Source organism: Myotis myotis, unplaced genomic scaffold (genome assembly GCF_014108235.1).
Source record: "Myotis myotis isolate mMyoMyo1 unplaced genomic scaffold, mMyoMyo1.p scaffold_m19_p_17, whole genome shotgun sequence".
NCBI classification, from domain to species: Eukaryota; Metazoa; Chordata; class Mammalia; order Chiroptera; family Vespertilionidae; genus Myotis; species Myotis myotis.
Window position 1 is genome coordinate 43,792,393 of NW_023416321.1, and position 22,718 is coordinate 43,815,110.

At 45.7% G+C, this 22,718-nt stretch overlaps 1 protein-coding gene across 1 annotated transcript in view; it reads left to right on the forward strand.

Annotated features, from left to right (window-relative positions):
• DNAH9 (dynein axonemal heavy chain 9) overlaps nt 1–22,718 on the forward strand; it is a 351,242-nt gene that overhangs the window by 295,024 nt on the left and 33,500 nt on the right. The window contains exons 60-64 of the mRNA XM_036342089.1: nt 1,806–1,999; nt 4,305–4,453; nt 15,858–15,985; nt 18,941–19,168; nt 22,067–22,258. Coding sequence (XP_036197982.1) covers nt 1,806–1,999; nt 4,305–4,453; nt 15,858–15,985; nt 18,941–19,168; nt 22,067–22,258 — 891 coding nt within the window. The remainder of the gene's footprint in view (nt 1–1,805; nt 2,000–4,304; nt 4,454–15,857; nt 15,986–18,940; nt 19,169–22,066; nt 22,259–22,718) is intronic.

Here is a 22,718-nt window from a genome sequence, read left to right on the forward strand (position 1 = left end):
CAAGTGTATTTTTATGTTCAGCTTTGTATTCCCAAGTGCCTGGCATGTACTAGTAGTAGGCATTCAATAAATATCAAATGAATGAATGAATGAATTCAAATGACAAGAATGTGTAGGTTCCTTAAAACTCGTGGCACTGTGGTAGGTGCTTTGGACAAAGTGTAGTTTCTAATATCATTGGAGAGACCAAACACACAAGCAGAGCTGAGTAACAGTGGAAAGGCTGCAGGCAACTCTGTGTCTAAGTAAGTGATGAGTGTGTGGGCACTCTGAGGAAACAGGGTCAACACCCCCCAAAAGTTGGTTCCACTGTCGACAGACGATGCCACACACACACCTAAGAAGGTATGGAAAAGCTTATTATTCGCATAAGACCTCTGGGGAGAGCAGGGAGCAGTCTGTGAATGGTTTGAGGGAGCCAGGAAAGGAGACTACCGTGGCGTCTTATGGAAGTTATGGGGTGAAGCCAGGGTGAGAGTTCCTGAGCATGGGCAGGGCTCACATGGTGCAACTTCCCTCCACATCAGAGAGGGAGTGCCGAGGTTTACTTATCCACTTGCCCAGATGTGGAACAGCAGAGGAGAGAGGCATGAGGCTTAACGCTATCAGCAGTCAAATATCTAAAAATTGAGTCAATCTCTTTACTAAACATGACAACTCTGTGCAAAGGACAAGTATCAAATGATCTCACACATATGTGGAATCTAATGAACAAAATAAACTGATGAACAAAATAGATCCAGAGACATAGAAGCATGGAACAGACGGTTGAATCTCAGAGGGAAGGTGGAGGTGGGTGGGTGGGAGGGAAGAGATCAACCAAGGAACTTGTATGAACATATGCATAACCCATGGACACAGACAATAGGATGGTGAGGGCCTGGGGTGGGGAATGGGGGCGGGCTAGAAGAGGTCAATGGGTGGGGGAGGGAAATGAGACATATGTAATACTTCCAACAATAAAGATTTTCTTAAATTTAAAAATAAAAAATATATTTTTTAAAACAAAGATATTAACTCTGTGCTCCACAAAAAAAAAAGGTGGGAGGGCTATGTGTTCTAGGTTAGAGAGAACATGTATGAGGGAGGTTGCTGACTTGCAACTGGACTTTGACAATTTGTAGAACCAGCACAAGAAAGGAGTAGAATTTGGTGGAGAGAACAGGACCTGACCTGGCTTTGTGACCGAGGAATTCAGTTGGGAATGAGGCTGGCACATTTCCAAAGTTGGGGACAGTCGTGCTCAGACAGTGGGCGGGCAGTCAGCTCCCTGGTGAACTGGATGGGTTGGAGGGAAGCACCAAATAAAGAGATCTGACTAACAAGTTATGCATCTGGACACAATCCTTACGGAAGCTGGCAATTCATGGAAGTTTTAGAGTTGGCATTAATACAAAGTCAATCCTTAGCAAGGAGTTGCTGGCAGAGTGAATACGGGAATGAAAGGGAGGAGTCAGACACTTAACATGTCCAGTCTCCTTGACCAGAAAAATATGGCATCCCTCCTGTCCCTTTTCCATGCAATACCCTGCAGGCAGGTGCTGCTCAGTCTCTGCTCTGATAATATCCCAAACACTCTCTTTGCTAAACCTTGCACATTATCGGGGCAGTTTGCTAAAGGCGAGCTGATCAAAACCCTTCCTCTTTCTTGGGTTTACCTGGAAGAAGATTCCAGGCTCCAGGAGAGAGTATAAATGAGACAGAGTTATATCTGTAATACCATCTCGCTGCTTAACCCACAACTCAATGCAAGTCTCCACTGTGAGAACCTGCATTTCGGAGCACGATTCTCTGAACTTCCCTAGGCTCTTTCCGCCATGGAGGAATTCTGTAGTCTGGACCGGGACATTGAGGGATCTGCCAAGAGCTGGAAGAAGTTCGTGGAATCGGAGTGTCCTGAGAAGGAGAAGTTCCCGCAGGAGTGGAGGAGCAAGACGGCCCTGCAGCGTCTCTGCATGATGAGGGCCATGCGGCCGGACCGGATGGCCTATGCCATGCGGTAGGGAAGGGGCCGGGGGGGGGGCCGGGACAGGCACAATCTCAGTGTGGCCAAACTAGCAGGGCTGAGCACAAAAGCCATGTGTGTATAGTAACAGAAGTCTTCGTACCAACATCCAAAATCCCACGAGGCCTGCGTTTGCCAGGTCTTTTCCTAATGCCTAGGTGGACAGTACCGAGAAGGATGCTGGTCACATCTACGGTGGCAGGAGATGGGTCCAGAGCACAGATGGAAGGGCCGTCCTTAGCAGAACATCCCTCTCATCAGAAAGAGGGAGAGGGATGGGTGTGGCTGTTGCGCTGATAGAAAGATGATTGAAAATTGAGAAAGCTTTCCTCTGATGACTTCTATTTTCTCTGAGAAGGAGGAAGCAAGACCCTCAATTGAGTTTATGGGAAAGGGGAGATGGCGGGGTTGGAGATTGGAGGAGAGGGCAGAATGTTTGAAAAAGGGTCTGTGAAAAAATGAGAGAAGGACAACAAGGGAAACTCGACCAATTTCAAGTAGCATTGAGGGCCCAGCTAGTTAAGGCCCTGCATCCGTAGCAGCACCAGTCCTCACCATTAGATGATTCTGCACACAACAGCCCGGGTATAGGTTCAGAATTACGTTGACCCAGATCACCGGTCGTTTCAAGTCGGTGTGTTGGAATGAGTTAGGTTGAGGAAGTGCGGTTGGTTTGGGCAAGAGAGTGATTAGAAGTTACAGGCAATGCAATCTTATAGAGACCGAAAGCAGATTAGTTAGTACTTGCCTGGAGCTGGATGGTGGGAATAGCAGTTATTTAATAAGGCAAAAAACCTTATTGGCAGAATAAAATTGTTCTAAAACTGGTTTATGGTGAAGATTGTACAATTTAGTGACTTTACTAAAAATTATTGAATAGTACACTTAAAATGGGTAAATTTTATGGTATGTCAATTATACCTCGAGAAAGTTGTTTTAAAAGAAATGAGTTACAGACCATAGACTCTACACTGGATAGGAAAGCAATAAAGAGAATAAGGGAATGGTTAAAAAAAACAAAACAAAACACTAGACATGCCAAGATACTGCATTTGTCATGGCACCAAATACAGACAAAAAAATAAGTGAAGGAAGGGCACATTGCTAAAAGGACTGTAAGGATAGAAAGTTCTGGTCAGAGGGTGGGATGTTTCCATACATAGTTTCAGAAATAGAAAAAGTTCCCAAGTAGGAACAAGGATGAGGGCATGCCCGTGGGATCCGGTGGCTGCGTGGGGAGAAATGAAGATTGGAGGAGTCCTGTGGACTGAAGGGTCCCAGGTTCGATTCCAGTCAAGGGCATGTATCTTGGTTGCAGGCACATCACCAGTAGGGGGGGTGCAGGAGGCAGCTGAACCGATGTTTCTCTCTCATCGATGTTTCTAACTCTCTATCCCTCTCCTTCTCCCTTCCTCTCTGTAAAAAAATCAATAAAATATATTTTTAAAAAATAATAACCTGGAGGATTGTCCACTTGGATGTTGATGTCATCCAGGTGGTGGGAAGCCCATGAGCCAAGGGTCCAAGTGTTCAGTGAATGACTACAGTGAGCAAAGGAGCAACAGGTGACATTGACGTGCAGATACGCTGGTGACACGTCAGGGGAAATGAGCTGCAATGGAGCCAGAGCAGAGAAGTAAATGGATTATAAATAATAGTCATCTGAGAGTGGGACCATGATCTTACCTTCCAATCCTGAGACACATCAGATGTAGGAGAATGAGCCCAGCTGAAAGGCTACAGGAAAAATAGTGTCCTTGAGGAAGAGTTAAAGCCAGGAGCTGGACCAGATGGTCAGTACATGGTTACAGCTTCAGGGTTTTATTTAGTATAAAATGTGACACTTGGGAAAGGAACACAGGTAAGTGGAGTCAGATGAAAAGAAACACAGGTAATGATAGAACATGAGGGAATAGAAGACTGGAGAGCCTTAAATGATGGGTGGAGGACCACAGGGATGTGAAGTGTGGAGGATTTAGCGGCTGCCAGCTTTCGAAGGCATTGTCTCTGGCAGTCTTCTGAGGGGTGGTGGGGATGTCCCAACACCAGGCTTCATGGAGGAGTCAGTGAGGACCTGAATGGGTGGGGATGCAGAAGGAGCCATGATCTGGATGTGCCAGCTGGCAACTAGCCACACAGGTGTTAAGCACTGACTTTTCAAGAAGTGCTTGGAGTTGGTCCCAGCTCCGTAACTACCAAGTCCGTGACCTGGAGCACATCCTTCCATTTCTCTAGGCCTGTGTCTCAGATGTTAGCATTTTGTGACTGACAAACGTTTGTGTGCTCTTTTTTCTGGAAGGCATTTTGTTGAGGAGACATTAGGAAGCAAATACGTGGTGGGAAGAGCATTAGACTTTGCAACCTCGTTTGAAGAATCAGGACCAGCCATTCCCATATTTTTTATCCTGTCTCCAGGGGTGGACCCACTGAAGGATGTGGAAAATCAAGGTGAGAAAACGCCCTCTTGGGGCCAAGGCTGCGCCAGCACCGTGCACTTTTATGCTTTGCATCTGTCAGGTTCTCTATCCCAGACTGAGGGCTCGTTATGCAATACCCAGTATTTGCTAACCATACAGAGATCAGGGTTCTTGCTGAACCCACGCCAGGGACCATTGCTCTGGGCTCTATGAGGTAGAATCCATAGTAGCAGGCTCATGAGGAGATTCTGTCCCGCCACCACCCACTCCCTTTTATTGTAGCTGGAGCATCATTCTGAAATACAAGTGCGACCCTTTCATAGGCTCCCCTGGCCCTTGGAATAAAGCTCAGACTCCTTACGGGGCTTACAGGAAACTCAGTCCTCCAGTTCCTCCCTACTCCTCCAGTCTACTTTACATCATTAATGTCCTATTGCCGCTATAACAAATTACCATAAACTTAGAGGCTTAAGATAACAGTTCTAGAAGTTGAACAAATAAATGGGTTCCCTCTTTTCCTCATAAAGACCATTATGACTCTATTGGGTCTACTCATAATTCAGGATTATCTCCCCACCTCCAAGTCTTTAGTTTAATCACACCTGCAGAGTCCCTTTGCCATGTAAAGTAACATATATACAGATTCTAGGGGTTAAGACCTGGGCATCTTTGGAGGTTCATTATTCTGCCTACATTTTCCTGCCCTTCTCTTTATATACTCTACACAGCAGCCATTTAATATCCCAAACATTCTGTCTCCCCTCCAGCATCCCCTTCACCAGGCTAGCTTCTACTCATCCTTTACACACCAATTTCAATGTCACCACCTCCAGGAAGCCTTACTTGACTTCCAAGGTGCTAGGCTCCCCTCCCATGTGCTCCTAGGGCACCCTTCTTTTTGTGTGTCACATGGTAATTGTCTAGTGACAATTGCGTCTTCCTAGGAGAATGACAGCTCCTTGGGACTAAGTGTCCTCACTAGAATATCCCCAGTCTCCAGCACTGTGCTTCCCGTGTGATGGGCACTCAGTAAGTACATATATTAAGTGAAGAATCCCTAGCCAGTTTGGCTCAGTGGATAAAGCGTCGGCCTACGAACTAAAGGGTCCTGGGTTCGATTCTGATCAAGGGCATATGCCCAAGTTGTGGACTCAGTCCCCAGTAGGGGGCGTGCAGGAGGCAGCCAATCAATGGTTCACTCTCATCATTGGTGTTTCTATCTCTCCCTCTCCCTTCCTCTCTGAAATCAATAAAAATAAAAAAATAAATGAAGGATGAGCCACTGAATGACCAATTAAGACTATAAGACTAGCAAAACTACAATAATTTGCAAAGTGAGATAAAGACCTGACAGGTTTTTATAGACCCAGGTCCTCATAGGTAAGAATCCAGACCGTGTGATGCAACTCCATGAGCTCAGTTGCTCACTATGTAATGGAAGGAGCCATGGCATCTGCCTGCTGCTCAAGGTAGTTGAGATGAAGCTAACTTGGCCCAAAATGACAGACAAAATCTGTGCAAGGAAAAGAATGATCTTATTCACTAACCTAATGTATATTTTTGTAATATCCTAAAAATTTTAGGTAAAATTTTTAAATATTTTTAAATATCAATAATAAAGAATTTAAAGTGAAAAGCAATAGTTCCTGGCTCCAGCACTTCCCATGCCCCGTTGCCCATCCCAGACATTTCACTTCTGCCTGTTTCTGAATTTAGTCCTCCTAATAGTTACTTCTCTGTTTCCTACTAATCTTTCATCACTATTTTAGAATTCATCCATTTTCAATATCTATTTATTTCCTAATATGAAAAATAAAGCTTTACTCTTATTGCTGCTCATTAAGATGCCCCTCTTTATGCCCAAATTTTTAACAGCTCTACTGAGATATAATCCCCATGCTATGCAAGTCACCCATTTAAAGTATGCAATTGAAAGTTTAATATTTTCATAGGCTGTGCTGCCATCACCATAATCTAATTTTAGAAAATGTTGGTCTTCCCCATAAGTAGCTCTCTATTAACAATCATTTCCTATTCCATTCCACCACCTCCCAGACCCAGTCGCCACCAATTTACTTTCGGTCTCTAAAACTTGGCCTATTCTGGGCATTTCCTACAAATGGAGTCATGAATCTATGTGGTCTTTCATTGTGGCTTCTTCCACGTAGCGTCATGTTTGCAGGTTGCATCCGTGGAGTGGCATGAATCAGAACGCCATTCCTCTTTCTATGGCTGTTGTTCCTGACTCTCCCTGACTCCATCATGATCTTGCTTGGTCTCCATCCTCCTCTGTTCAATTACCTGGCTTCGGCAAAATAAATTTTGTTATTTCCATCTTGTGATCAGAAAGAAGTCGTATCTACTGACTTTGCCTTGCACTGTCTCCTTTCCTTCTTCCCAATGTTCGGTCAGAACTATGAGTTCACTTAGATGATTGTAGGCCTGCTACAAGGAGTGTTCAAAGAAATACTTTTTGTTAGTGTCTTTGCATGCAGATTATCAACACTTTGCTTAAAGTCTCATTTTTGTTGTGCCTGGCCTCATTCTTGTTTCTTTAAGAGTTCATTGAAAGTTGGATAGCTTGGAGCAAGTACAGATTTTTTCTTTTTAATATATTTTTATTGATTTCAGATAGGAAGGGAGAGAGAGATAGAAATATCAATGGTGAGTGAGAATCATTGATCGGCTGCCTCTTGCACGCCCCACACTGGAGCCTGCAACCCGGGCATGTGCCCTGGCTGGGAATCGAATTGTGACCTCCCGATTCAGAGGTTGATGCTCAACCACTGAGCTATACCAGTCAGGTGCAAGAACAGTTTTTGGAGTTGTTTCAAGATTGGTGGAGTGTTGCTTTTTGTTGAGAGGGACTCGTTTCTCCATGTGCCAGGGAGCAGGAGATTGAACAGAGATAAAGATTAAGAAAAGAAGAAGAGATGAGATGTAGAGAATGATAAGTGATAGGCAGGGGGAGGATACATCTCCCATTGAGATGTGGATGTGCAGGGATAGACACATAACAGGGATGTGCAGAAATGCAGATAAAATAGCAATAAGTTGAAGGAATTTCTACTGACGGGCATATGTTTTCTCAGGGAAGTAGCAAGTAAAGCAAACTGCTGGGCACAGGAAGAGAGAAGTTCATTAGGAATTTTAAATAAAGAAGGAAAATGAGCAAAATGTAGCTGACTTCTGGAGATGTGGAAAGATTACCAAACATTGAGGTAGAGAATCATGAACTTGTGATAGCACCAATTCACCAAATGTATTTTTTTCTCCTATGACTAGTAATATGTAGATTTTTTTCCAGGGTTGAGAGTTTACAAAATTTTCCAGAGTTGAGATTTATCCTTCTCAAACTTTTCCAAAAAATTCAAGAAAGGGGAAGACTTCCAAGCTCATTTGACAAAGCCAGCATTATCCTAATTCCAAAACCAGGTAAAGACACTACAAAGAAAGAAAATTATACAATATCTGTCATGAATATAGATGCAAAAATCTCAACAAAATATTAGCAAACCAAATTCAGCAATACATTAAATAGATCACACACGATCAAGTGGGATTTATTCTGGGATGCAAGGTTGGAACAATATTTGCAAATCAAAAATGTGTTACACCACATAAACAAAACAAAGGATAAAAACCATATGGTCTTATCAATAGATGCAGAAAAAGCATTTGACAAAATCCAGTACCCATTTATGATTTTAAAAAAACTCTCAGCAAAATGGGAATAGAAGGAACATACCTAACTTATGGTCTTTATTAAAAGACCATATCTGACAAACCCACAGCTAACATCATACTCAAGGGAAAAAATGAAAAGGTTATCCTTAAGACAGGTATGTCCACTTTCACCATGCTTACTCAACAAAGGACTGCAACACCTCGCCACAGCAATCAGACAAGAAGAGATAAAAGGCCTCCAAATCGGAGGGGAAGAAGGAAAACTGTCATTATTTGCAGATGACATGATACTGTATATAGAGAACCCTAAAGACTCCACCAAAAAAACTACTAGATCTGATAAATGCAGTAAAGTAGTAAGGTACAAAATAAATATCCAGAAATTGTTTGCAATTTTATACATCAATAATGAACTATCAGAAAGGGAAACTAAGAAAGCATTCCCCTTCACAATTGCATCAAAAATATAAAATAGCTAGGAATAAATTTAACCAAGGATGTAAAAGACCTGTATGCAGAAAATTATAAGACACTGAAGAAAGAAATTGAAGAAGGTGTAAATAAATGGAAGCATATACTGTGCTCATAGGAAGAATTAGGAAGAATTAACATTTTTAAAATATCCATACTATCCAAAACAATCTATATAGACTCAATGCAATTCCTATTTTTAAAAACAATAATGTATTTCCCAGCACTAACACAAATAATCTAAAAATGTATATGGAATTATAAAAGACCCCAAATTGCTACAGCAATCTTGAGGAAAAAAAAGAAAGTTGGAGGTATCACACTACCAGATATCAAACTATAGTACAAGGCTATAGTAATCAAAACAGCATGTCACTTGCATATAAAACAGACACATAGATCAATAAAATAGACAGCCCCCAAATCCACACTTCTATGGTCAATTAATATGTGACAAAGGAGGCAAGAATATACAGTGGGATAAAGATAGTCTTTTTAATAAGTGGTGTTGGGAAAATTGGACAGATACATGCAAAAAATTAAAATTAGACATCTTCTTACACCATATACAAGAATAAGTTCAAAATGGATTAAAAACTTAAATGTAAGACTTGAAACCATAAAACTCCTAAAAGAAAACATAGACAGTATATTTCTGACTTTAATAATATTTTTTATAATATATCTTCTTGGGGAAGGGAAACAAAAGAAAAAATGAACAAATGGGACTACATCAAACTGGCCTTATTTGCACCACAAAGGAAACCGTTAACAAAATGAAAAGACAACCCACTGACTGATAGAATATGTTTATTAATGATATATGTGATAAGAGTTTAATATCCAAAATTTATAAAGAACTTATAAAACTCAACACCAAAAAACAATCTAATTTTAAAAATGGGCAAAGAATCTGAATAGATACTTCTCCAAAGAAAACATACAGATGGTCAATAGACATATAAAAAGATGCTCAATGTCACTAATCATCAGAGAAATAAAAATTAAAACCACAGTGAGATATCACCTCACCCTTGTCAGAATGGCTACCATCAATAAATCAACAAACAATAAGTGGTGATGAGAATGTGGAGTAGAGGGAACCCTTGTGCACTGTTGGTGGGAATACAGACTGGTGCAGCCACTATGGAGGGTCCTCAAAAAATTAAAAATGCAACTGTCTTATGACCCAACAATTTCTCTTCTAGGTGTATATCTGAGGAAACCCAAACACTAATTCAAAAGAATATATACACCTCTATGTTCATTACGGCATTATTTACAATAGCCAAGACATGGGAGTAACCCAAGTGCCCATCAACAGAGGAGTGGATAAAAAAGCTCTGGTCCATATAACAATAGAATATTACTCAGCAAAAAAGCAAACAAACAAACAAAAGAAAAGAAATATTACCATTTGTGACAGCATGGATGGACCTAGAGTGTATTATCCTCAGTGAAATAAGGCAGTCAGAGAAAGACAAATACCATGTGGTTTTACTTATGTGTAGAATCTAAAGAACAAGATTAACAAACAAACAAAACAGAAATAGACTCATTGATACAGACAACAAACTGATGATTTCCCAGAGGGGGAGCAGGTTGGGGGACTGGGTAAAAAGGAAAAGGGATTAAGAAGTATAGATTGAGGGGACTCTTTTCCCCCTCCTTACGTGGGAGTCAGTTCTGTGGGACTCTTCCACCTCCCTACGTGGGAGTCTGTACTTGTTCTTCAATAAATCTCCACCTTTGCTATAAAAAAAAGAAGAAGTATAGATTGATAGTTACCAAATAGTCATGGGATGTAAAGTACAGCTTAGGATTCTATACTAATAAAAAGGTAATATGCTAATTAGACCGGACATCTTCCGGATGACCTTCCAGATGTCCTTCCTGACAAAGCCAGGCCTGGGTGAAGCTGCCCATGGTCCCAGACACCTGCGGCCAGCCAGAGGGATGGAAGCTTGGGTCCCAGGTGCCTACGGCCAACTAGAGGAGGGAAGCCTGGGTCCCAGGTGTAGGGGCCAAGGCAGAGGCAGTTAGGGGTGATCAGGCCAGCAGGGGAGAAGTTAGGGGTGGTCAGACAGGCAAGCAGAGGTTGTTAGGGGCGATCAGGTAGGCAGAGGTGGTTAGGGGCAATCAGGCAGGCAGAAGGGTTAGGGGAGATCAGGAAGGCGGGCAGACAAGTGGTTAGGAGCCAGCAGTCCAGGATTGTGAGAGGGATGTCCGAGGGGTCCCAGATTGGAGAGGGCACAAGCTGGGCTGAGGGATTTCCCCCCCCCCCATGCACAAATTTCATACACTGGGCCTCTAGTCCTATCTAATAATAGACAAACATGGTAATTGATCGTACCTTCACTACACCTCCCATTGGCTAATCAGCGAGATACAAAGATGGCGGTTAACTTGCATACATAGGCGCCAAGCAGTAGAGCGAAGACTGAAGGCAGCTCCGGCCGGAGCGAAGGCCTGGGTCCCGGGTGCCGGAGGAAAACCAGTGCCGGCAGCCAGGGGAAGGGAAGGCCTATTGCACAAATCTTTTCGTGCAACAGGCCTCTAGTATAGTTAATAATATTGTAATAAATATGTATGGTGCCAGATGGGTACTGGAAATACCAGGGGGAATACCTTTTAAAGTACAGATTGTCTAATAAAACAAATTTAAAGGGAGAGAGAAGTTAAAGGCACTGAAGGTCGGGGCATGGAAGCCATAGCATAAAACAATATAAAGGTGAAACCCCAAGAGAACATGAACCCCTAGAGGGGCTTGCTGATGGCCCGGAAAGGTATTTCAAGAGCCTCAAAGTTGCAGATGGAAGGTCTCTGCAAGGTTGCCTTGGCACATCGCGAGGCTTGAGTGTGGTGCAGTCACATTTAGCTGAATGTTCAGGCCAAATCCCTTCAAATTCCCCCCCTCATCATCTCCAAGATCCATTTCTTTCTCCTCAGCCTCGTGTCATGCTTCCAGCTTAGAGTAATGCGAACCGACCCCAGCTGGCCTCGGCAGTGCTGGACTTGGTCCCCAACAGCCCCTCCGGTCTGTACTTTTCAAACTAATCTTTTTTAAGCCCCTCTTTTCCCACATCCTTCCCTTTCTAATAAAGAAAAGAAATAGGCTCTTTTGTAAGTGGAAATGTCAGCAAGGCTATCTCGTAATCCAGGCACCTTTCATCCTGGTATTTTCTCTGAACAGGTTGTTTGTATCCCTGGCTCTAAAGCTGACATCAAAGCCATTGCCAGCCAGGACTTACAGCCTAAAAGGGTATTTCCTGGGTTTACCGGAGCTGAATCTATAACTATTTCTCACCGCGAAAAGTCCTCATCCTGCTCTGCCTCATCCAGCCGAAGGAGAGTCTACATATTTTTTAGCATATAAAAGAAATGTCCAACATTGACAGTTTTCTTTAAATTTTCTAGCACAAGTACATATTGCATATTCAATTTTCGTTCCTCTAAACCAGTGGTCAGCAAACTCATTAGTCAACAGAGCCAAATATCAACAGTACAACGATTGAAATTTCTTTTGAGAGCCAAATTTTTTAAACTTAAACTATATAGGTAGGTACATTGTTATTAACTTAATTAGGGTACTCCTAAGGCTTAGGAAGAGCCACACTCAAGGGGCCAAAGAGTCGCATGTGGCTTTCGAGCCGCAGTTTGCTGACCATGGCTCTAAACCAAAAACAGATTAAGTGCAGATTTTATTATTTTTCTTTTTAAAAATGTCCTGCCTTTCCTCTTGTGTACTTTACCTTCCTAGAAAAATTGCTTAATGACTTATTCATGGTATTATACATTTTTATGATCTTTTTGCCTACAATATATTATGTAATTTCTCTAAACTTTATAGTGCCGGGCTAATAACTGATGTCCAAGTAAAACTGGCCTGTCCTATTACGGCATTTCTTTTTTTTTTTTTTTTTTAATTAAATCTTTATTGTTCAGATTATTACATTTGTTCCTCTTTTTTTTCCCCCCATAACTCCCCTCCTCCCAGCTCCCGCCCCACCCTCCGCCCTCACTCCCCACCCACTGTCCTCTTCCATAGGTGCACGATTTTTGTCCAGTCTCTTCCCGCATCTCCCACACCCCTTTCCCCCCCAGGAATAGCCAGTCCATTCCCTTTCTATGTCCCTGATTCTATTATGATCACCAGATTATTTATTCACTTGATTCTTAGATTCACTTGTTGATAGATGCATATTTGTTGTTCATAATTTGTATCTTTACCTTTTTTTTTCTTCTTCCTCTTCTTAAAGGATACCTTTCAGCATTTCATATAATACTGGTTTGGTGGTGATGAACTCCTTTAGCTTTTCCTTATCTGTGAAGCTCTTTATCTGACCTTCCGTTCTGAATGATAGCTTTGCTGGATAAAGTAATCTTGGTTGTAGGTTCTTGGTATTCATCACTTTGAATATTTCTTGCCATTCCCTTCTGGCCTGCAAAGTTTCTGTTGAGAAATCAGCTGACAGTCGTATGGGTATTCCCTTGTAGGTAACTGGGTTTCTTTCTCTTGCTGCTTTTAAGATTCTCTCTTTGTCTTTTGCTCTTGGCATTTTAATTATGATGTGTCTTGGTGTGGTCCTCTTTGGATTCCTTTTGTTTGGGGTTCTCTGCGCTTCCTGGACCTGTAGGTCTATTTCTTTCACCAGGTGGGGGAAGTTTTCTGTCATTATTTCTTTAAATAGGTTTTCAATATCTTGCTCTCTCTCATCCTCTGGCACCCCTATAATTCTGATGTTGGTGCGCTTGAAGCTGTCCCAGAGGCTCCTTACACTATCTTCATATTTTCGGATTCTTTTTTCATTTTGCTTTTCCAGTTGGGTGTTTTTTGCTTCTTCGCATTTCGAATCTTTGACTTGATTCTTGCGCTCCTCTGGTCTGCTGTTGGGTGTCTGTATAATATTCTTTATTTCAGTCAGTGTATGCTTAATTTCTAGTTGGTTCTTTATCACAACATCGAGGGTCTCATTAGATTTCTTGAGGATCTCACTACATTTATCGGCGGTCTCACCAGTCTTTTCGAGGGCCTTACTAAGTTTATCGGCAGCTTCTAGACAGTTCTTAAGAGACCTTAAAAGTGTGGTTCTGAACTCAATATCCTCCATTGACAGTTTTGTCCTGTTTCTTTGTCTCCGCATTTTTATGCTTTCTTGGTGCACCCCCTAGTGGTCTTTGTCCGAAGTCTTGTTGCCTTTAAGCCTTGATTGATGTCGGCAATACTGGGGTGATTTGACCTCCAGGCTAACTGGCTATGAGAGTCTGCTGTGTCTGTAGTGGGAGGGCTTCTGTGCTGGATCTCTAGGGCGGTGCTAATCTAGCGTTTGCCTGAGGCTATCCGGCAAATGGTTCTGTGCAGGGCTTGGGCGGGGCGGGTCCCCGGGGGATCTACAGGGCGGGCAGAACGAGCAGTTATGGCGACTCTCAGTTCCTTCCCCAGGGGCTCTGCCTCTCAGAGCCCCAGCAATGGCTGCAAACCTCGGAGAGAAAGCTGCCTTCGAGTTCCGACCGAAGCCAGACAATCCCGCTTCTCCCGTTTGAGTCTGGGTCCCTAGAGACTCGCCCGGATCTGGAGCTCAGAGTCTGAAACTCCCTCCCGATTGAAAACAACAACCGCGCCCTCCGCCTCCAGCCCGCTCCGCGTGCACACTCCGCACCTGAGTATTTCACTTCAGCACTGCGCCTCCTCTGAGTCTGGGTATGATATTCTCTTTCCTCCTAGTTGTAGAATTTCCACTCAGCCAGCCTTCCCGTGGTTCTGGGTGATGTCCGTTCTGTCCTTTAGTTATATCTCTGAAGTGGTTGTTTGAGGCAGCGATCTCCGGCGTTAACCTATGCCGCCATCTTGGTTTTTCTACGGCATTTCTTTACGTTGTTTTTCTTGGGCTGGAAAAGCGTGGCCTTGCCTCAGTGACGTGGTTGTGATGTTTGTGTTGATGTGGCCGTTCCCTTATTCCACTCCTAACACCAGCAACATCCAACAGGTACATCCACCACAACATCCACCTGTGCAGGGAAGCCCCTTCATGCCTTACCTCTTTAACTCATGCAAAATGAGGAGATAAAACTTCTATGTGTGGGGATTAGTAGGGAAGGCAGTTACACAGTGGAAAGTGTGGTAAGCCAGAACGACCTGAATTCTGCCCCTGCTGGCCACACATCCCAGGAAAACTCCAGGGAAATATATATTCAAAGGACAAAGCAAGTTAGAGCCACCCACATGCTTGCTACCCTTTGAGCCTTCTCACATCAGCACTCTCCAGGCCAGTGAGCCAAGGCCACGGCCTTCAAATGGAGGCTGTGCAGAAAAGCACCTGCACTGCCATCCATTCTCGGGGATTCAGTGAGGAGGCGGGTGATGCATTTAGGTGACGTGCTTCCTTCTACCTGGGAATTGAAAGCTGGTAGGCGTAGCCCTGCTGGAAGCTGATTCCAGCAGGGCATAATAAAATGCAAGAAGTCCTCAAAAGGTTGATGGGCTTCTATATTCAGCAGGCTTGAATCATATTATTGCCTGCTGGAATAGCTGAAAGCATTTCCCCAAACCTGAAAATCTACATGTTATTACCTGCTGTTGGCCAAACAGCTGAACAGCTGTAGGCATTTCCTCAAACCTGAAGATACATATGATTGCCTGCTGCCAGACAGCTGAGGGCAGTTCCCTCCAACCTGACAATGCCTAGTGTATACCAAATCTTAACCTTTGATATGTATATCTGCTTTGCTTCAGGGCAATTTTTGTTAATAAAAAAGCTAGGGGTCCAGAGATTCAGAGAGAACTTGGTTACTGAAGCTAGGTCTCCTCTGGCTCCCCAAAATGCCTTCAACTTTTATATTTCACGTCTAGTCTCTTTATTAATTTACTCGCAACCCCTTCTCCAGATTCCTGAACCCTTCAGGGGTTCTCAACCTGTGGGTCATGACCCCTGAAAATACATCCTGCATATCAGATATTTACATTATGATTCATAACAGTAGCAAAATTACAGTTATGAAGTAGCAACGAAAATAATTTTATGGTTGGGGGTCACCACAACATGAGGAGCTGAATTAAAGGGTCGCGGCATTAGGAAGGTTGAGAGCCACTGTATGATGCTGAGAAACACCCGGCATAGCCCTCCGTGAAGGAAAGGGTCAGCCTATGAGGCTCAGGGTGTGGGTCCAGGCACACCTGAGTGCGGGGAGTGATGTGGAGGTGTGGCTCCCTGCTGAACATGACACAGCACGGATCATCAGACACAGAGACGGTAATGACAACTCCGCACTCCTCCTAGGTAAAAAACTCGGGTACACCTTCAACAATCGGAACTTTCACAACGTATCTTTGGGGCAAGGACAGGAGGTGGTGGCTGAGGCCGCGCTGGATCTCGCTGCGAAGAAAGGTCACTGGGTCATTTTGCAGGTACGTGCCCCCTGATCGGGGTCCTTCTTGACCCCTACCCGTCTGGACCTCACATCACAGTCTCTGGGCATCTCTCTCCTCTCTTCTCCTCTCACCCGCCTTTCCTTCCACACCCGTGCCCCCTTCACTCACTTCCTAATCGCCTCTCCAATTCTTCTCTCGCGTGTGTGCTCTTCCTTACCCCATGCCCAGTCATTTTTCTCTGACAATTGTTCTCCGTGTTTCCACCTGCCGTCGCCACTGTCTGGTTACAATTTCTCTGCTCACAAAAGGAAGCCGGTCCCCACCTCCGTGCTCGGGGAGTTGGCACTCGGTTGAAGGCCGTGCAGGGATTTTTGTGGCTCCTGATCTCCTCCCGTGCGTTCCATGGAACTTCCTTGATGTCTTTTTCGGTCGTGTTGTGTGTTTTACGTTCTTTGTTACATGAGTGACCAGAACATTACATGTGTAACTAGAACTTAGCCTCCTCGTTGAGAGTTCACTTAAGGTTTGGAAACCTGGACCCACTACTGGTAATTCCACTAAACGCTGACAAGAAACAAAGGCCGCCCTCTCCTCTCACGACCTGGCCTCTTATTCCTTTGTTATGTGGCTCCTATGGAGGCTGGGGCGGGGGCCACCCCAGGACCTCGCTCCTCTTTTTCTCCGGTAACAACCTACAGCCGCCTCTGTTAGAGCACCCTACTACGTTGCAATGATTCAATGTATGGGTATGTCCTTCCCTACGTTTCTTGAGGGGAAGATGTTTCTTATTTACCTTTTAACCCTCAGCACATTACTGTGAACATAGTAGACACTCAACAAAAGCACTCAATGAAGAAATCAATGAAAGAAAAAATAAATGAAAAAGCCAGGCACCCTCATCCTGCCCTGGCTTCGCCTGCCAAGTACGTCCCGTCTCCTCGCCATTCACTGCCCTGCATCTTGCTGCTGGGTCTTCATCCTCAAGGATCCTGTTATTGAACCAGAGCCTAGCAACTGAGGGACCAGCCATTCCCCGGCCTCTTTCTCTAGAAACAGTGGGCTTCCCGGGGGAAAGATGCCAGCAGCTACTCCCTCCTACATGGGTCAGCCTGGTGCCAAAGAGACACCCTTCCGGGCCCTGTGTCCCGACAACCCAGCCCTCAGCCAACGAACAGGGAGTTTCCTCCCCAGAACCCACCGGCTGCCCAGGCCCCACATCTTGTGCGGATGTGCTTTCCGAGAGAGAAGGTTAAACTCCAAAGTCAGAGCTCCTGAAGAAGGAACACTCCCTGGTTGCTGGCTCTTCCTGGCTGACAGAACCCTTGCTCTCTGGGCAGCCGCTAACGTTTCCACTCCAAAAGAGAGATTACAAATGAAATTTTAATTGAACATATTTTCCGGTCACCAACCTTTCGAATCTATTACCTTTGGTTATTTGTAGCAATTCTGTGAAATACATGAAATAAATATTGTGGTTAGTTCATTTTTTTGGAAGAGGCGGCAAGAGACCAGATTGCTGTGGCCCAAGTACTGAGCTCAGTGCCACCCTGTCCACGGCGGCTCTGTGAGCAGGCCCTGAATACCTGGCGAGGAGCTTGGATTAGCCATCATAGTGAAACCTCCTGCGATGAAGCAAAGTCACTGTTTTTACTACTAAAGTGAAGGGTGCTGCATTCTGCAAGTAGAACTAAGAAATAAATGTAGGTTTAGAGAGAGACAGATAGGAGTCACAATGGGAGGAGGCGAGGCGCACACAGACATGACAGAGGCTGGGAGCAGGGAGCCTCTGTGAGCAGCAGTGACAGGTAGGAAGGTGAGTTTGGCAACAATTAGCAGAGCGGTTTGGTGAGAGGGAGAAGGAGTCAGGAAAGCTAGCTAGGAGGAGTTTAGATCATTGCTTTTCACATTTTATCACACATACAGGTTGCTGGAGGATCATATTAAAATGTGCTGATGCAGTAAGTCTGGGTGGGGCCTCAGCATCTGCATTTCTAACTAGCCCCTTGGTAATGCCCATGTTGCTGGTCCTCACTTTAGGACAGGAGTGGGGAACCATTTTTCTGCCAAGGGACATTTGGATATTTGTAACATCACTAGAGGCCCAGTGCACGATATTCATGCACTGGGTGGGGAGGTCCCTCAGCCCAGCTTGCGCCCTCTCATAGTCTGGGACCCCTCAAGAGATGTCTGCCAGCCATGAGCCAGGCTTCTGGCTGAGCGAGCAGTACTCCCACTGTGGGAGCGCACTGACCATCAGAGGGAAGCTCCCATATTGAGTGTCTGCCCCCTGGTGGTCAGTGCACGTCATAGCAACCGATCGTTCCGTGGTTCAATCAATTTGCATATTAGCCTTTTATTATATAGGATTCTCAGCCATACAAAATTATCAACTTAAAAATTGGCCTGTTATATTTGGTTAAACATTTAATTAACGCCCCACTAAAGCCTTGGCAGGGGCAGACCAAGTGATTTTGTGAGCCTTATACAACCCACGGGCAGACACTTCCCACCCCTGCTTTAGGGCATTAGGAGTTCAGTGATCCAGGAGTCAGATAGCAGGTCTGGACTTGTAACTTAGTCATGTGTTAGACTCTTGAAGGGTGGCCCTGACCAGCAGCAGCAGCATCACCTGGGAACTTATTAGAGATGCAAATCCTTGGGCCCCACACTAGACCTACTGAATCAGAAACTCAGGGGAAAGGGGCAAGCAGGGGGGAGAAGTGTCCAAGAATTTTGTTTCAATAATCCCTCTAGGGGATTCTGATGCTGAGTCCAGTTGGAGAACACTGTGCTAGAGAGACAGGATAGCAAGGGCAAGGGTTCCACTGCAGGATGCCAGGAGGTCCCCAGAACTGGGAGTGCCAAAACTCATACTGCAGGTGATATATTTGAAACTAAGGTCAGGTCCCCCCTCTAGCTGCTTTCCTATGTTTACTGCTAACAGAACTAAGCAAATGCCTATGTTTGGGGGGGGTCCATCCTTCCCACCAGAACATCCACCTGGTTGCCAAGTGGCTCAGCACCCTGGAGAAGAAGCTGGAGGAGCTCAGTGCAAACAGCCACCCGGAGTTCAGGGTCTTCATCAGTGCAGAGCCTGCGCCCTCCCCCGAGGGCCACGTCATCCCCCAGGGCATCCTGGAGAACTCCATCAAAATCACCAACGAGCCTCCCACAGGCATGCATGCCAACCTGCACAAGGCCCTGGACAACTTCACTCAGGTATGGCCCTGGGAGGGAGGGGGGACAAGCACCCACCTCACAAAGAGCCGATTCAACTGGGTGGGAGAAGAGCATGCAGCTAGGGGTGCGGTCGGGGACCGGCTGAGAAGTGAAACTTGTCCAGTCTCCTCCTCTTTCATTCACCTTCTCAGCCCAACTCCGAAACCCACACAAAATTTGGAACAGGAATGGGGGGACATGACCAGGAGACCAGGACAATTAACTTGCTGTTTTGTTACAAAATGGGTGCCCATTGCAACCCGGGCAGAAACTAGTTTGTTCTCTTAGCAGGTGCATTTTTTCTTTTTCTTATTTTTCCTAAATAGGCCTTGACTAAACTCCTAGATACTCTGTATCAGAGGTCAAAACTTCTAAATGTTCTAGAGTTATACTCCACATTGGGGACATAAACACCCTTATCTTGGAAATCCACAGCCCTCTGTATAGGCAGCTGCAGCTGCCTCCAGGCAAAGACACTACTGCCCTGAATGGCCCTGGGCTGCACAGCAAGGTGAATACACAAGATGCCACTCAACTGTGTACTTCGAAGTGGTTAGGACAGTAAAGTTTATGGATATTTAATCACAACTTTTAAAATCAGCCCTAGCCGGTTTGGCTCAGTGGATAGAGCATCAGCCGGCAGACTGATGGGTCCCGGGTTTGATTCCAGTTAAGGACTTGTACTTTGGTGGCAGGCTCCTCCCCGACCCGGGCCCTGGTCGGGGCATGTGTGGGAGGCAACCAGTTGATGTGTTTCTCTCACATCAATGTTTCTGTTTTTCCCTGTCTCTTCCACTCTCTCTAAAAATCAATGAAAAAATATCCTCGGGTGATATTAATTATTTATAAATAAATAAGTACAGTTATAAGTTAGAAAAAAAATAAAAGGCACAGGATGCAGTCAGCTGGCTGTCGAGGGATACAGGGGCCAACCATTCCCAATTTCCCCACCTTGAGGGTCTTGGACAGAGCTGGAGGAGGGCAGCAGATGCCTCCCGTGCTGTATCTCCTAATAATTACTGTTAAAATAGTGGGGCTCCTTGGGGGTTTGTCACCTGCAGCCACACCTGTGTTCATCGTCTCTGCTCCCGTGGCCCTGTTGTGGGTTGACCTCCCTGCAAGCCCCATGTCAGCTTGGTTATCAGGCAACTGGGACATCAACCCTGAGAGATGCCGGCTTTTCCTGCTCATTCTGTCCCTGCCCCACTGGTTTTTAGACCATTCATAACTATCTTCATGTTAACATATTCTGAGGAAGAGGGATAGGTTTATGGTGATAGTCATTGTTCAAACGAATTTTAATTGTGCCCTTCAGCCCTTCCAGTGCCCTGGGGCAGCGGCCCAGGCAGCCCCACCCCCACCCCCACCCCCACTTTATTCCTGCTTCCCGGGAGCTTGCTGTTTGGGTTGATCATTTTATCCTGACGTTTGAGTGGCCACTGTCAACCAGTTTCAGCTTTTCCTGTGCGGTTTCTTGTCTCTGGGCCTAGAGGCACTTCTCAGCAGGAACGATTGTTTCAAAGGTGCCAGAAGCGCAGGAGGACGCACTCTGCACGCGCCACCGAGAGCAGCCCTGTCTGGAAAGCAGTTAATACAGTTTTGTTTGCAGGAAGCAGTTCCTTTGTCCTCTGAACCACCTCTGACCTTTCACATCTCTATCTTCGTGACAAAATCGTTCTCAATCTCAGACCCCGGAAGAGAGTTTCCCATGGAAAACCTGCCAGAAGCTTAGCCTGTCCTGTCTCCTCCGCTCCTCCCATGAGCAAAGTCCTAGGACCAACCCTCAGAAGAAACTGCAGGACTGAACCAGCCCATTTGCCTGAGCGTTGGAAGTGCCTCTCCTGGGCTCCAACTGCAACTTTTGCTCCTTCCCGACCAGAGAGGGTCTCACTCTGAAGAAAATTTTAATTCCAAAGAATCCAGGGGTTCTCATCCTACCATCCCCTCAAAACGCAGGTTCCTCTCCGCACTATTACGCCATCGCCCTTAAAACCCACCAGCACAGTTCCGCTGCCTCTCCCTCTGGACTGTCTCCCGTGTCTCTGTCCTTCGTCTGTCCCTCCCTCCATCTTTTTCTTCAGGAGCCGCGCCTTTTCTGCCCACTGTGCGCTCTGCAGCCAGGACCCCTGGGCGCTCTTGTTGCTGCAGCCAGTGGTCCATGGGATGGGGGCTGCGATTCCCACCCTCCCTCCATGCAGCAGCTCCCCAGCAGCGAGCCAGGGGTCCCTCAGCCACACAGGCAGCAATCACACCTACAGACCCTCCATGATGGGCAAGAAAAGCATGGCAGGAAGGGAAGAGATGATGCCATGAGCGCCCCCACCCACACCCCACACCCCAGCACAAAGTGACATGAATAGGACAGACGGGACGCTCCCATGGCCACTACCCTGTTTGCCATGAGCGATGCTTGAGAACTTAATTAGCACGGCCATATGCGCAGACTTGCACCATAACCTGAATGTAAACCTTAACTCAGACTCTAAAGCAGTGGTTCTCAACCTTCCTAATGCCGCGACCCTTTAATACAGTTCCTCATGTTGTGGTGACCCCCAATTTCATTGTTACAAATTGAACATAATGAAAGCACAGTGATTAATCACAAAAACAATATGTAATTATATATGTGTTTTCCGATGGTCTTAGGTGACCCCTGTGAAAGGGTCGTTCGACCCCCAAAGGTATTGCAACCCACAGGTTGAGAACCGCTGCCTAGAGGAAAGCACAGTCCTCAGCAGGGTCCCCTCCAACCCTGAGCCCAGGCCTAGCCACAGCGCAATCTGTAGTCAGACCCTAACCGGGACATGTGGGAGCTTTATCCAGAGCAAGGCCGGCACTAGGGCCCACACCCCGCCCTGCAGAGCAGGAGCTGACAGGGAAGCGACCCTTTTCTTTCAGGACACCCTGGAGACGTGCTCCCGGGAGGCGGAGTTCAAGAGCATCCTCTTTGCTCTCTGTTACTTCCACGCGGTGGTGGCGGAGAGGCGAAAGTTCGGGCCGCAGGGATGGAATCGCTCCTACCCCTTCAACACTGGGGACCTCACCATCTCTGTGCACGTGCTCTACAACTTCCTGGAGGCCAACGCAAAGGTACAGGTTCCGGCCAGCTGCGGGGAGGGAGTGCGAGCTTAACCCTGGGCCACCCCCAGGACCAGCGCAAGGCTTCGAAACCAAACCTGGGCTCATGCCTGGTGCATGTCAGTCCCCGGAGTGTCTGTTCCAGGGCCTGGACCACCTGTGTGCACACAGCTTTGCAGGGAACTGTAGATTAGCAAGAAGAGGCCCCACACTCACCTGATACAAATTCCCAAATTAATTAGCCAAAGACGCAGAATTCTCTGTCTCACCAAAGCTGAAGAAGAAGCCAAATTCTTGTTACACCTGTCTCCTCCATTCTCTGTCTGACATTCCTACTTCAAAGAAAACGTACACCAACAATCCATGATCTTCTGTTTAAGGGAATGTTCACACCAGCGAGGCTCTTCTGGTTCAGAGACCAAATCCAGCATCAACAAGGCCTCCTCCTTCCTGGTGGGAAGGAACCAGGCCC